The 12,671-nt window shown below is 45.3% G+C and overlaps 3 protein-coding genes across 10 annotated transcripts in view; 1 reads left to right on the forward strand and 2 right to left on the reverse strand.

Annotated features, from left to right (window-relative positions):
* LOC139242937 (uncharacterized) overlaps nt 1-12,671 on the forward strand; it is a 596,540-nt gene that overhangs the window by 478,295 nt on the left and 105,574 nt on the right. For all 6 annotated transcript variants that reach the window (XR_011589402.1, XR_011589400.1, XR_011589399.1 and 3 more), the window contains exon 10: nt 3,957-4,190. The gene's annotated coding sequence lies outside the window, so the exon portion shown is untranslated. The remainder of the gene's footprint in view (nt 1-3,956; nt 4,191-12,671) is intronic.
* Nucleotides 1-12,671, reverse strand: part of LOC139242933 (NACHT, LRR and PYD domains-containing protein 3-like) — a 207,331-nt gene that overhangs the window by 176,408 nt on the left and 18,252 nt on the right. For 2 of the 3 annotated variants that reach the window (XM_070870577.1, XM_070870578.1), the window contains 2 exons: nt 11,872-12,063; nt 10,062-10,228 (listed from right to left, as the gene is read on the reverse strand). The exons of the other annotated variant lie outside the window; for it this stretch is intronic. In XM_070870577.1, the coding sequence (XP_070726678.1) occupies nt 10,062-10,228; nt 11,872-12,063 (359 nt within the window). The remainder of the gene's footprint in view (nt 1-10,061; nt 10,229-11,871; nt 12,064-12,671) is intronic. 3 annotated transcript variants of the gene reach the window in all.
* LOC139242931 (NACHT, LRR and PYD domains-containing protein 3-like) overlaps nt 1-12,671 on the reverse strand; it is a 136,468-nt gene that overhangs the window by 116,081 nt on the left and 7,716 nt on the right. The gene's annotated exons all lie outside the window — the stretch shown is intronic.

Genomic DNA, 12,671 nt, shown 5'->3' on the forward strand with positions numbered 1-12,671 from the left:
TAGGAACTGATCCAGAGTCAATGGAATGTTGGAAAATGACTGTCAATGCATCCGCTATTTCCAAGGCCACCTCCTTAAGTACTCTAGGATGCAGGCCATCAGGCCCTGGGGATTTATCTGCCTTCAATCCCATCAATTTCCCCAACACAATTTCCCGACTAATAAAGATTTCCCTCAGTTCCTCTTCCTTACTAGACCCTCTGACCCCTTTTATATCCGGAAGGTTGTTTGTATCCTCCTTAGTGAATACCGAACCAAAGTACTTGTTCAATTGATCCGCCATTTCTTTGTTCCCCGTTATGACTTCCCCTGATTCTGACTGCAGGGGACCTACGTTTGTCTTCACCAACCTTTTTCTCTTTACATACCTATAGAAACTTTTGCAATCCGCCTTAATGTTCCCTGCAAGCTTCTTCTCGTACTCCATTTTCCCTGTCCTAATCAAACCCTTTGTCCTCCTCTGCTGAGTTCTAAATTTCTCCCAGTCCCCAGGTTCGCTGCTATTTCTGGCCAATTTGTATGCCACTTCCTTGGCTTTAATACTATCCCTGATTTCCCTAGATAGCCACGGTTGAGCCACCTTCCCCTTTTTATTTTTACGCCAGACAGGAATGTACAATTGTTGTACTTCATCCATGCGGTCTCTAAATGTCTGCCATTGCCCATCCACAGTCAACCCCCTAAGTATCATTCGCCAATCTATCCTAGCCAATTCTCGCCTCATACCTTCAAAGTTACCCTTCTTTAAGTTCTGGACCATGGTCTCTGAATTTACTGTTTCATTCTCCATCCTAATGCAGAATTCCACCATATTATGGTCACTCTTCCCCAAGGGGCCTCGCACAATGAGATTGCTAATTAATCCTCTCTCATTACACAACACCCAGTCTACTTAAGGAGGTGGCCTTGGAAATAGCGGATGCATTGACAGTCATTTTCCAACATTCCATTGACTCTGGATCAGTTCCTATGGAGTGGAGGGTAGCCAATGTAACCCCACTTTTTAAAAAAGGAGGGAGAGAGAAAACAGGGAATTATAGACCGGTCAGCCTGACCTCAGTAGTGGGTAAAATGATGGAATCAATTATTAAGGATGTCATAGCAGTGCATCTGGAAAATGGTGACATGATAGGTCCAAGTCAGCATGGATTTGTGAAAGGGAAATCATGCTTGACAAATCTTCTGGAATTTTTTGAGGATGTTTCCAGTAAAGTGGACAAAGGAGAACCAGTTGATGTGGTATATTTGGACTTTCAGAAGGCTTTCGACAAGATCCCACACAAGAGATTAATGTGCAAAGTTAGAGCACATGGGATTGGGGGTAGTGTGCTGACGTGGATTGAGAACTGGTTGTCAGACAGGAAGCAAAGAGTAGGAGTAAACGGGTACTTTTCAGAATGGCAGGCAGTGACTAGTGGAGTGCCGCAAGGTTCTGTGCTGGGGCCCCAGCTGTTTACATTGTACATTAATGATTTAGACGAGGGGATTAAATGCAGTATCTCCAAATTTGCGGATGATACTAAGTTGGGTGGCAGTGTGAGCTGCGAGGAGGATGCTATTAGGCTGCAGAGTGACTTGGATAGGTTAGGTGAGTGGGCAAATGCATGGCAGATGAAGTATAATGTGGATAAATGTGAGGTTATCCACTTTGGTGGTAAAAAGAGAGAGACAGACTATTATCTGAATGGTGACAGATTAGGAAAAGGGAAGGTGCAACGAGACCTGGGTGTCATGGTACATCAGTCATTGAAGGTTGGCATGCAGGTACAGCAGGCGGTTAAGAAAGCAAATGGCATGTTGGCCTTCATAGCGAGAGGATTTGAGTACAGGGGCAGGGAGGTGTTGCTACAGTTGTACAGGGCCTTGGTGAGGCCACACCTGGAGTATTGTGTACAGTTTTGTTCTCCTAACTTGAGGAAGGACATTCTTGCTATTGAGGGAGTGCAGCGAAGGTTCACCAGACTGATTCCTGGGATGGCAGGACTGACCTATCAAGAAAGACTGGATCAACTGGGCTTGTATTCACTGGAGTTCAGAAGAATGAGAGGGGACCTCATAGAAACGTTTAAAATTCTGACGGGTTTAGACAGGTTAGATGCAGAAAGAATGTTCCCAATGTTGGGGAAGTCCAGAACCAGGGGTCACAGTCTGAGGATAAGGGGTAAGCCATTTAGGACCGAGATGAGGAGAAACTTCTTCACCCAGAGAGTGGTGAACCTGTGGAATTCTCTACCACAGAAAGTAGTTGAGGCCAATTCACTAAATATATTCAAAAGGGAGTTAGATGAAGTCCTTACTACTCGGGGGATCAAGGGTTATGGCGAGAAAGCAGGAAGGGGGTACTGAAGTTTCATGTTCAGCCATGAACTCATTGAATGGCGGTGCAGGCTAGAAGGGCTGAATGGCCTGCTCCTGCACCTATTTTCTATGTTTCTATGTACTCCATCCCTCTCGCAATGAAGGCCAACATTCCATTCGCCTTCCTGATTACCTGCTGCACCTGCAAACTAACTTTTTGGGATTCATGCACAAGGACCCCCAGGTCCCTCTGCACCGCAGCATGTTGTAATTTCTCCCCATTCAAATAATATTTCCTTTTACTGTTTTTCCCCCCCCCCCCCCCCAAGGTGGGTGACTTCACATTTTCCGACATTGTATTCCATCTGCCAAACCTTAGCCCTTTCACTTAACCTATCTAAATCTCTTTGCATCTTCTCTGTGTCCTCTACACAACCCGCTTTCCCACTAATCTTTGTGTCATCTGCAAATATAGTTACACTACACTCTGTCCCCTCTTCCAGGTCATCTATGTATATTGTAAATAGTTGTGGACCCAGCACCGATCCCTGTGGCACACCACTAACCACCGATTTCCAACCCGAAAAGGACCCATTTATCCCGACTCGCTGCTTTCTGTTAGCCAGCCAATTCTCGATCCATGCTAATACATTTCCTCTGACTCCGCGTACCTTTATCTTCTGCAGTAACCTTTTGTGTGGCACCTTATCGAATGCCTTTTGGAAATCTAAATACACCACATCCATCGGTATACCTCTATCCACCATGCTCGTTATATCCTCATAGAATTCCAGTAAATTAGTTAAACATGATTTCCCCTTCATGAATCCACGTTGCGTCTGCTTGATTGCACTATTCCTATCTCGATGTCCCACTATTTCTTCCTTAATGATAGCTTCCAGCATTTTCCCCACTACAGATGTTAAACTCACCGGCCTATAGTTACCTGCCTTTTGTCTGCCCCCTTTTTTTAAACAGAGGCGTTACATTAGCTGCTTTCCAATCCGATGGTACCTCCCCAGAGTCCAGAGAATTAATAAACACGATAACAAGTCCAACACTTCAATCACTTCTCTTTCAGTAATTGAAATGCCTGACACCCATTATTCTACATTCTCGCTGCCGGCATGAAACCTCGAAAACTGGAGTCATGTATCCAGGACTTCCATCAACAACTTACATTTATATATTGACTTTAATATAGAAAAGCTTCACTTCACAGAGGCAGAATTAGACACTGGGGCACGAGGTAAAGCAGGATACGATATTAGAGGTGAGCAACACCCTGAGTAAAGGTAAATTTTGAAGAGAGGGAGGTGGAAACGCGAGGGTTTTAATGGAGTGAATTCCAGAGCGTGGGGCCCTAAATGCTTGACCACCAGTGGTGGTGTGAACCAAGGGTTGCATGAGGCCAGTTTTAGAGTAAGGGAGAATTATATTGGCACGGGAGGTTGTCAGCCTGCAAGAGCTTATAGAAATAGGGAAGGTCGATGCCAGGAATGTATTTGAATTGGAGGATGGAAATTTGAAATTGAAAGCATTGGATGACGGGGTGCCACCATATGAGAGCACAATTAATATAAAATTACAGATTGACTGAATTCAATTCTGTTATGTTCCCCCAGAGAGAGAATTCAACACCAAGAGCTCACGGGCAGGAAATTACAGACTGAATGAGACCATTTTCCTGATCTACCCCTCGGGAGTGACCTTCCACACCCATAGCACAGGACCAGGAAATTACAGACTGAATGAGACCATTTTCCTGATCTACCCCTCGGGAGTGACCTTCCACACCCATAGCACAGGACCAGGAAATTACAGAGTGGACAAACCCAATTTCCTGATGTCACCCTGGCATGCATTGTTCATCAACAAGAGCAGAGGGACAGGTAATTTACCCACTTGAGTGGTTTTGCACAGTCCATGATAACAAATGATAAAGTGAGAGAAGATAGCTTATGAGAGCAAAACAGCAATAAATATAAAACAGACAGTAAGAGCTTCTGCAGGTATACAAACAGGAAGAGTGTAGCTAAAGTAAACGTTGGTCCCTGAGAGGATGAGACTGGGTAATCAATAATGGGAAACAGAGAAAGGGCGGTGACTTTGAACAAATATTTTGTATCGGTCTTAAGGTAGAAGACACTAAAAGTGTAGATGCTGAGAGGATGTTTCCCCTCGTGGAGGAATCTAGAACTAGTGGTATAGTTTCAGAATAAGGGGTCGCCCATTTAAAACTGAGATGAGGAGGATTTTCTTCTCTCAGATGGTCGTGAATATTTGGAATTCTCTATCCCAGAGAGTTGTGGAGGCTGGGTCATTATATTTAAGGTGGAGATAGACAGATTTCGGAATGCTGAGTTATGGGTTATGGGGAGCGGGCGGGGAAGTGAAGTTGAGGCCAGGATCGGATTAGCCATGACCTTATTGAATGGCGGAGCAGACTCGAGGGGCAAAGTGACCTACTCTTGCCCATATTTCTTATGTTCAAAGGAAATAAAATGCGCTTTAGAAATGTTATGCAGATACACGGAGATGTTACCAGGGATGAGGGGCATTGTTATGCATGGGATTGCATTAGAGTTGAGAAGATTAAGTGAGCAGTTGATGGAAGTCTTCAAGATTCTTAAAGCTTATGATTAAATAAATGTTTAGATTGTTTTCACTGTTTAGTCAGAGGCCACAAATGGAGGCTAATTCGAAGTATTAATGGTGATGTTGGATAACTGTATTTCCGTCATCACGGTTAAAATGCATAATTTATTCCCAGAAACTGTTGCAGAACCAAATCGATAAATTGTTGTAATAGATAATTTGATTGTTTTCAGAAAGCGTAAGGTGAGCGTATCTGCTGTGAGGAGGTTGTTGGGGATAGACCAGGTTGGATATCAACTGTAAAGGGTAGTGACTACGAGGTTGAGATTAGACAAGGTGTAATATTAATGCTAATGGGTAGTGACCAGGAAGTTAGGATTAGATTAGTGAGCAGGTGACCGAGGTCAAGAGGAGGAGGTTGGGATTAGACTGGGTGGGATATTAACGGTAATGGGCAGTGAGCAGGTTGGGATTAGACTGGGTAGGATATTAACGGTAATGGACAGTGAGCAGGTTGGGATTAGAAACATAGAAAAGAGGTGCAGGAGTAAGCCATTCGGCCCTTCGAGCCTGCACCACCATTCAATAAGATCATGGCTTATCATTCCTTCAGTACCCCTTTCCTGCTTTCTCTCCATACCCTTTGATCCCCTTAACCATAAGAGCCATATCGAACTCCCTCTTGAATATATCCAATGAACTGGCATCAACAACTCTCTGCGGCAGGGAATTGCACAGGTCAACAACTCTCCGAGTGAAGAAGTTTCTCCTCGTGTCAGTCCTAAATGGCCTACCCCTTAGCCTAAGACTATGTCCCCTGGTTCTGGACTTCCCCAACATCGAGAACATTCTTCCGCATCTAACGTGTCCAGTCCCGTCAGAATCTTTCATGTTTCGATGAAATCCCCTCTCATCCTTCTAAACGCCAGTGAATAAAGGCCCACTTGATCCAGTCTCTCCTCAAATGACAGCCCAACCATTCCTGGAATCAGTCTGGTGAACCTTCGCTGCACTCCCTCAATAGCAAGAATGTCCTTCCTCAGACTAGGAGACCAAAACTGAACATTCCAGGTGAGGCCTCACTAAGGCCCTGTACAACTGCAGTATGACCGCCCTGCTCCTATATTCAAATCCCCTTGCTCTGAAGGCCAACATACCATTTGCTTTCTTTACCACCTGCTGTACCTGCGTGCCCACTTTCAGTGACTGATGAACCATGACACCCAGGTCTCGTTGCACCTCCCCTTTTTCTCGTCTGCTGCCATTCAGATAATATTCTGCCTTCGTGTTTTTTCCCCCAAAATAGATAACCTCACATTTATCCACCTTATACTGCATCTGCCATGTATTTGCCCACTCATCTAATCTGTCCAAGTCACCCTGCAGCCTCTTAGCTTCCTCCTCACAGTTCACACCGCCACTCGGTTTAGTGTCATCTGCAAACTTGGAGAAAGTACACTCTATTCCTTCATCCAAATCGTTAATGTATATTGTAAAGAGCTGGGGTCCCAGTACGGAGCCTTCGGCACCCCACTAGTAACTGCCTGCCATTCTGACAAGGACCCGGCTCTCTGATTCCTGTCTGCCAACCAGTTCTCGATCCACGTCAGTACATTACCCCCAATACCACGCGCTTTGATTTTGTACACCAATCTCTTGTGCGGGACCTTGTCAAAAACCTTTTGAAAGTCCAAATACACCACATCCACTGGTTCGCCCTTGTCTACTCTACTAGTTACATCGTCAAAAAATTCCAGAAGATTGTCAAGCATGATTTCCCTTTCATAAATCCATGCTGACTTGATCCGATCCTGTCACTGCTTTCCAAGTGGGCTGCTATTTCATCCTTAATGTTTGATTCCAACATTTCCCCACTACTGATGTCAGGCTAACCGGTCTATAATTACCCGCTTTCTCTCTCCCTCCCTTTTTAAAAAGTGGCGTAACATTAGTTACCCTCCAGTCCATAGGAACTGATCCAGAGTCGATAGATTGTTGGAAAATGATCACCAATGCATCCACTATTTCTAGGGCCACTTCCTCAAGTACTCTGGGATGCAGACTATCAGGACCCGGGGATTTATCGGCCTTTAATCCCATCAATTTCCCGAACACAATTTCCCGCCTAATAAGGATATCTTTCAGTTCCTCATTCTCACTAGACCCACTGTCCCCTAGTACATTCGGAAGGTTATTTGTATCTTCCTTTGTGAAGACAGAACCGAAGTGTTGGTTCAATTGGTCTGCCATTATAAATTCACCTGAATCCGACTGCAAGGGACCTACGTTTGTCTTTACTAATCTTTTTCTCTTCACATATTTATAGAAGCTTTTGCAATCAGTTTTTATGTTCCCTGCAAGCTTCCTCTCGTACTCTATTTTCCCCTTCTTAATTAAACCCTTAGTCCTCCTCTGTTGAATTCTAAATTTCTCCCAGTCCTCAGGTTTGCTGCTTTTTCTAGCCAATTTATATGTCTCTTCCTTGGTTTTAACACTATCCTTAATTTCCCTTGTTAGCCATGGTTGAGCCACCTTCCCAGTTTTATTTTTACTCAAGACAGGGATGTACAATTGCTGAAGTTCATCCATGTGATCTTTAAATGTTTGCCATTGCTTATTCACCATCAACCCTTTAAGTATCCTCTGCCAGTCTATTCTCGCCAATTCACACCTCATGCCGTCGAACTTACCTTTCCTTAAGTTCAGGACCCTAGTTTCCGAATTAACTTTGTCACTCTCCATCTTAATAAGGAATTCTACCATATTGTGGTCATTTTTCTCCAAAGGGCCTCGCACAACAAGATTGCTAATTAGTCCCTTCTCATTACACATCACCCAGTCTAGGATGGCCAGCTCCCTGGTTGTGGGATATTAACAGTAATGGGTAGTGAGCATGTTGGGATTAGACTGGGTGGGATATTAACAGTAATGGGCCTTGAACAGGAGGTTGGGATTTGACTGGGTGTGATATTAACGGTAATGGGCAGTGAGCAGGAGGTTGGGATTAGACTGGGTGGATATTAACAGTAATGGGCAGTGAGCAGCAAGTTGCTATTACACTCGGCGAATCAGAATAGATTAATTAAAACTTGCACAGCCTCAAGGCAGAACATTGTGGTTTTTCCAAAAACAGATTATTTGGGTTGTTTTCCCTGTTTAGATCGGATACATTTTCACCATATGAGATCCTGTGTTTTTTTTTTAAAAAAGATCTTTGCTTAACCCATAAGTGATTATTTTGACATCCAGCAGTTCCCCGATTTACTATTAAATAGTTTCCTGGTGACTCAACTTATGACTTTCCCATAAACTTTGGTGGTTAAAAACAGAGAGACAAACTATTATCTGAATGGTGACAGATTAGGAAAAGGAGAGGTGCAATGAGACCTGGGTGTCATGGTACATCAGTCATTTAAGGTTGGCATGCAGGTACAGCAGGCGGTTAAGAAAGCAAATGGCATGTTGGCCTTCATAGTGAGGGGATTTGGGTACAGGAGCAGGGAGGTCTTGCTACAGTTGTACAGGGCCTTGGTGAGGCCATACCTGGAGTATTGTGTACAGTTTTGGTCTCCTAACCTGAGGAAGGACATTCTTGCTATTGAGGGAGTGCAGCGAAGGTTCACCAGACTGATTCCCGGGATGGCGGGACTGACATATCAAGAAAGACTGGATCAACTGGGCTTGTATTCACTGAAGTTCAGAAGAATGAGAGGGAATCTCATAGAAACGTTTAAAATTCTGACGGGTTTAGATAGGTTAGATGCAGGATGAATGTTCCCAATGTTGGGGAAGTTCAGAACCAGGGGTCCCAGTCGAAGGATAAGGGGTAAGCCATTTAGGACTGTGATGAGGAGAAACTTCTTCACCCAGAGAGTGGTGAACCTGTGGAATTCTCTACCACAGAAAGTTGTTGAGGCCAGTTCACTAAATATATTCAAAAAGGAGTTAGATGTAGTCCTTACTACTCGGGGGATCAAGGGGTATGGCGAGAAAGCAGGAATGGGGCACCGAAGTTGCATGTTCAGCCATGAACTCATTGAATGCCAGTGCAGGCTCGAAGGGCCGAATGGCCTGCTCCTGCACCTATTTTCTGTTTCTAAACTCCTGTCTGTTGTTTCTGGTCTCTCCTATTCCCAGTCCCATTGAAACCGTTTACCTTTGTTTTTAGTCCACACGAGTAATAGCCGAACAGTTCCCTTGTCCTTTATACAGATACTGATGGGACAAGGTGTGTATTTACAACACTTCACATCATTGTATCCCATTCGCAATATTTGCAGTTTTATCAATTTCATTCCTATTGTTGTGGTTCATGTTCTGGAACATTCCATGTTTCTAACATTTATTTCAACAATTCACGCTGGCAGTGAATAAAGCTAATCAGGAGTTTGGTTGCTTGAACAAGACATTTTTGAGATGAAAGAGGGAGATAATGCGCCCACTTTATAAACCATTGCTGTGACCGCACTTATACTGTGTGAAGGTCCGGTTGCCTCAGTACAAAGGTTATCGCAGCTATTGAAGAGAGCAGCTCGAATGATTGAGAGGGTGGACAGGTTGGATTAGAAGGAGCTATTGTCTAAAGTGGGCATGTTAACACTGGAAAAGAGACGATTGAGAAGTGATCTGATTGCTGTTTCACTTTGTTCACTACAGTAGAAACAGAGGACACTGCCTGCGCTTGAAGGAGAGTAAATTCAAAACTAATCTGCGGACACAATATTTCAGTGAGGGAGTGGTGAATCTGGGGATTGGGCTGCCTCGGGAGACTGTGGAAGCAGTTAATGTTGATTCATTAAAAGGCAAATTAGATTTATTTCTGAAAATCACATTTTGAATTGCAGTATATGAGTAATTCGAGTTATGACATGTGGTAAGTGCAGCATGGTTGTGAGAAACAGATGACCTTGTACCTCTGGTTCCCAAAGCTCTCCACCACTGGGGCTTTCCTCACCTCATGTCTGGCTCTGTTGTAGACTCACTGATTATAGATCGATCAGTCAACTACTCCATGATCATTGTAGCATGCGACTACCAGGATGCTAAACGGCGAGCTCGGTACATCTTGGCATTTTTTTCATCGAGTAACTATGTTCCTATCTCACATTCTGTCAGCTCGGTGATGGTGGAATGAACTAAACTCATTCTGTGTCCCTCCCACTTACGTGATATTCTTGTCCACTGAAATGGTCCTCGCCTGTTAACCAGAGACCGAGTCCCTCCACACCCTCTTCAATCGCCTGTTCTAGTCTGTCCCGGTAGAATTTCGTCAACTGCAACAATTGGTCATCGTTGCACTGTGTCAAGAGCTGAGTGATTGTAGATTTCGGATCTGTGAAGTCAAACGGAGAAAATTAAACAAATTATCGACTTTCTATCCAGGCTGCAACATTTCCTCTCAAATGAAAGGAAGACTCCTGCGGGCCACATTCTGAAAACGTACATATACACAAGTTCTATATAGTCACCTTAAAGACAGTGTTCACATTTGTCAAACTTGAATTAGCTTCAGCTCATGGGTTCCAGCCTCCCCTGATCATCGCCTGTATCTGTAATTATTCCCGAATTCCACCTCGGAATACAGATTCCAAGAGTTTGCTCACAATGCAGCCTCCCCCTCGGTCATCCCCACTGTGCGTAAGCTGAAAAAACACTCCAAAAATGTGCTGTTTCCCTTCCTATTCCTTAACTGTGTAACTATTGATTCTACATTACAAAACTCCTGGGGACATCCTTATATTCTAGCCCTGTCATAAAACACATTATTAATACTGGAATACAGTACATTTCACCCTCCTCAATTAGTGTGATTTCACCCGGAGTTTTGTTCTAAACTAAGTCCTGTCTCACAGTTAATGGACCACATCACCCAGAAGGATAAGGGCAGAACGTGCACAGGAACACCGTTACCTCCAAGTTACACACTATCCGGACTTGGACACATCTCGACGATTATTCATTGTCACCGGGTCAAAAATCATGGAATGTCCTGATTATCCGTTTCTGTTCCAACAGTTTTATTAATTCCGCTCTCTTCTCAAATCCAGATATTTCTCACCCTCCAGTCACCAGCTGATACACCTGGCCACTGCCACATTCACCATTTCTGCAAACCCATTGTTCATCGGTTCAGATCGTGACCGTCCCTTCCCTTCTCCCTGAACTCACCCGAGTGCCCCAGGAACATGAACCCTTCCCTTCCCTTCCCCCTGAACTCACCCTAGTGCCCCAGGAACATGAACCCTTCCCTTCTCCCTGAACTCGCCCTAGTGCCCCAGGAACATGAACCCTTCCCTTCCCTTCTCCCTGAACTCACCCTAGTGCCCCAGGAACATGAACCCTTCCCTTCTCCCTGAACTCACCCTAGTGCCCCAGGAACATGAACCCTTCCCTTCCCTTCTCCCTGAACTCACCCTAGTGTCCCAGGAACATGAACCCTTCCCTTCCCTTCTCCCCGCCCCACACCGAACCCCACTGACCCGGCCCCACACCGATACCCCACTGACCCGGCCCCACACTGACCCGGCCCCACACCGACACCCCACTGACCCGGCCCCACACCGATACCCCACTGACCCGGCCCCACACCGATACCCCACTGACCCGGCCCCACACCGATACCCCACTGACCCGGCCCCACACCGATACCCCACTGACCCGGCCCCACACCGATACCCCACTGACCCGGCCCCACACCGATACCCCACTGACCCGGCCCCACACCGATACCCCACTGACCCGGCCCCACACCGACACCCCACTGACCCGGCCCCACACTGATACCCCACTGACCCGGCCCCAGTATCCACCAATATGTTTTCATTCCCCTCAAAATGTTATAATCAGGATCGTTCCACTCTGAGTCCTGTTCAATACTAATTCCTGTCTCAGTTAATAGATCACAGAACTCAGAAGCAGAAGAGCACAAGGTGCTTGGGAACACCATCGCCTCCCATTTCCCACCAAGTCACCCACCGTCCCGACTTGAAAATATATCGTCTTTCTTCATCGGTGGGTCAACATGGAATCCCCAACGCAAGTAATCCTGTTCCAACAGTGCTGCAGCTCTCCTGTCCATCCTGCTCCATTTCATGAAAGGTGACGGATCTTCTCCCCAGTTTGGACCTTCAGCCATGGTGGTGACAGGTGTTGCCACTACCTGAGGCTCTGTAATAAATATATTAATAGGGGGTTAGAGGGAAATATTAAAGTGAGAAGAAGAACGTTTCCTTGTTAAACATGATACCCAGTCCCTCCTCCCCCATCAGTACAACAGTGGTTAGCTCTGGGATCCAGCATTTCCCGAGTGTTACGATCAAGTCTCCACATCAGGTGTGACACAGACAGCTGCCCAGTGAAATCCAGTGAGTCCCGCTGATCTCCACAACCCAGTTCCAGACGGGCTCCCGTCGGCCGAGACTGCACACTGGGAGCGCCCATTGGTGAGATTTACTCACAGTGCAGGCCCAAACCAGCCTTATTCCTGAGGTAGGGAATATTCTGCAGGGAAATGTGGAGTGGGTGATCATTGATAAATGTCTGACAGAATTATATTATTTTATTTACAGACGTGTTGATTGGTATTTTTTAATACTAAAATCTGGTATTTTATGAAAATGATATCTATCCAGCGATAAAATATACAGCTGGGTGTGATTCCTCTGGTCTCTATGGGCAGTGACGTTGTCGTGTGTCCATGGAGATGTGACCTGGTTGGGGTGAGGGGAGGGTGAAATGCACAAGAGGCCAGAGTCGGAGGAACAGAGAGATCTTGG

The sequence above is a fragment of the Pristiophorus japonicus genome, unplaced genomic scaffold (assembly GCF_044704955.1).
Source record: "Pristiophorus japonicus isolate sPriJap1 unplaced genomic scaffold, sPriJap1.hap1 HAP1_SCAFFOLD_154, whole genome shotgun sequence".
NCBI classification, from domain to species: Eukaryota; Metazoa; Chordata; class Chondrichthyes; family Pristiophoridae; genus Pristiophorus; species Pristiophorus japonicus.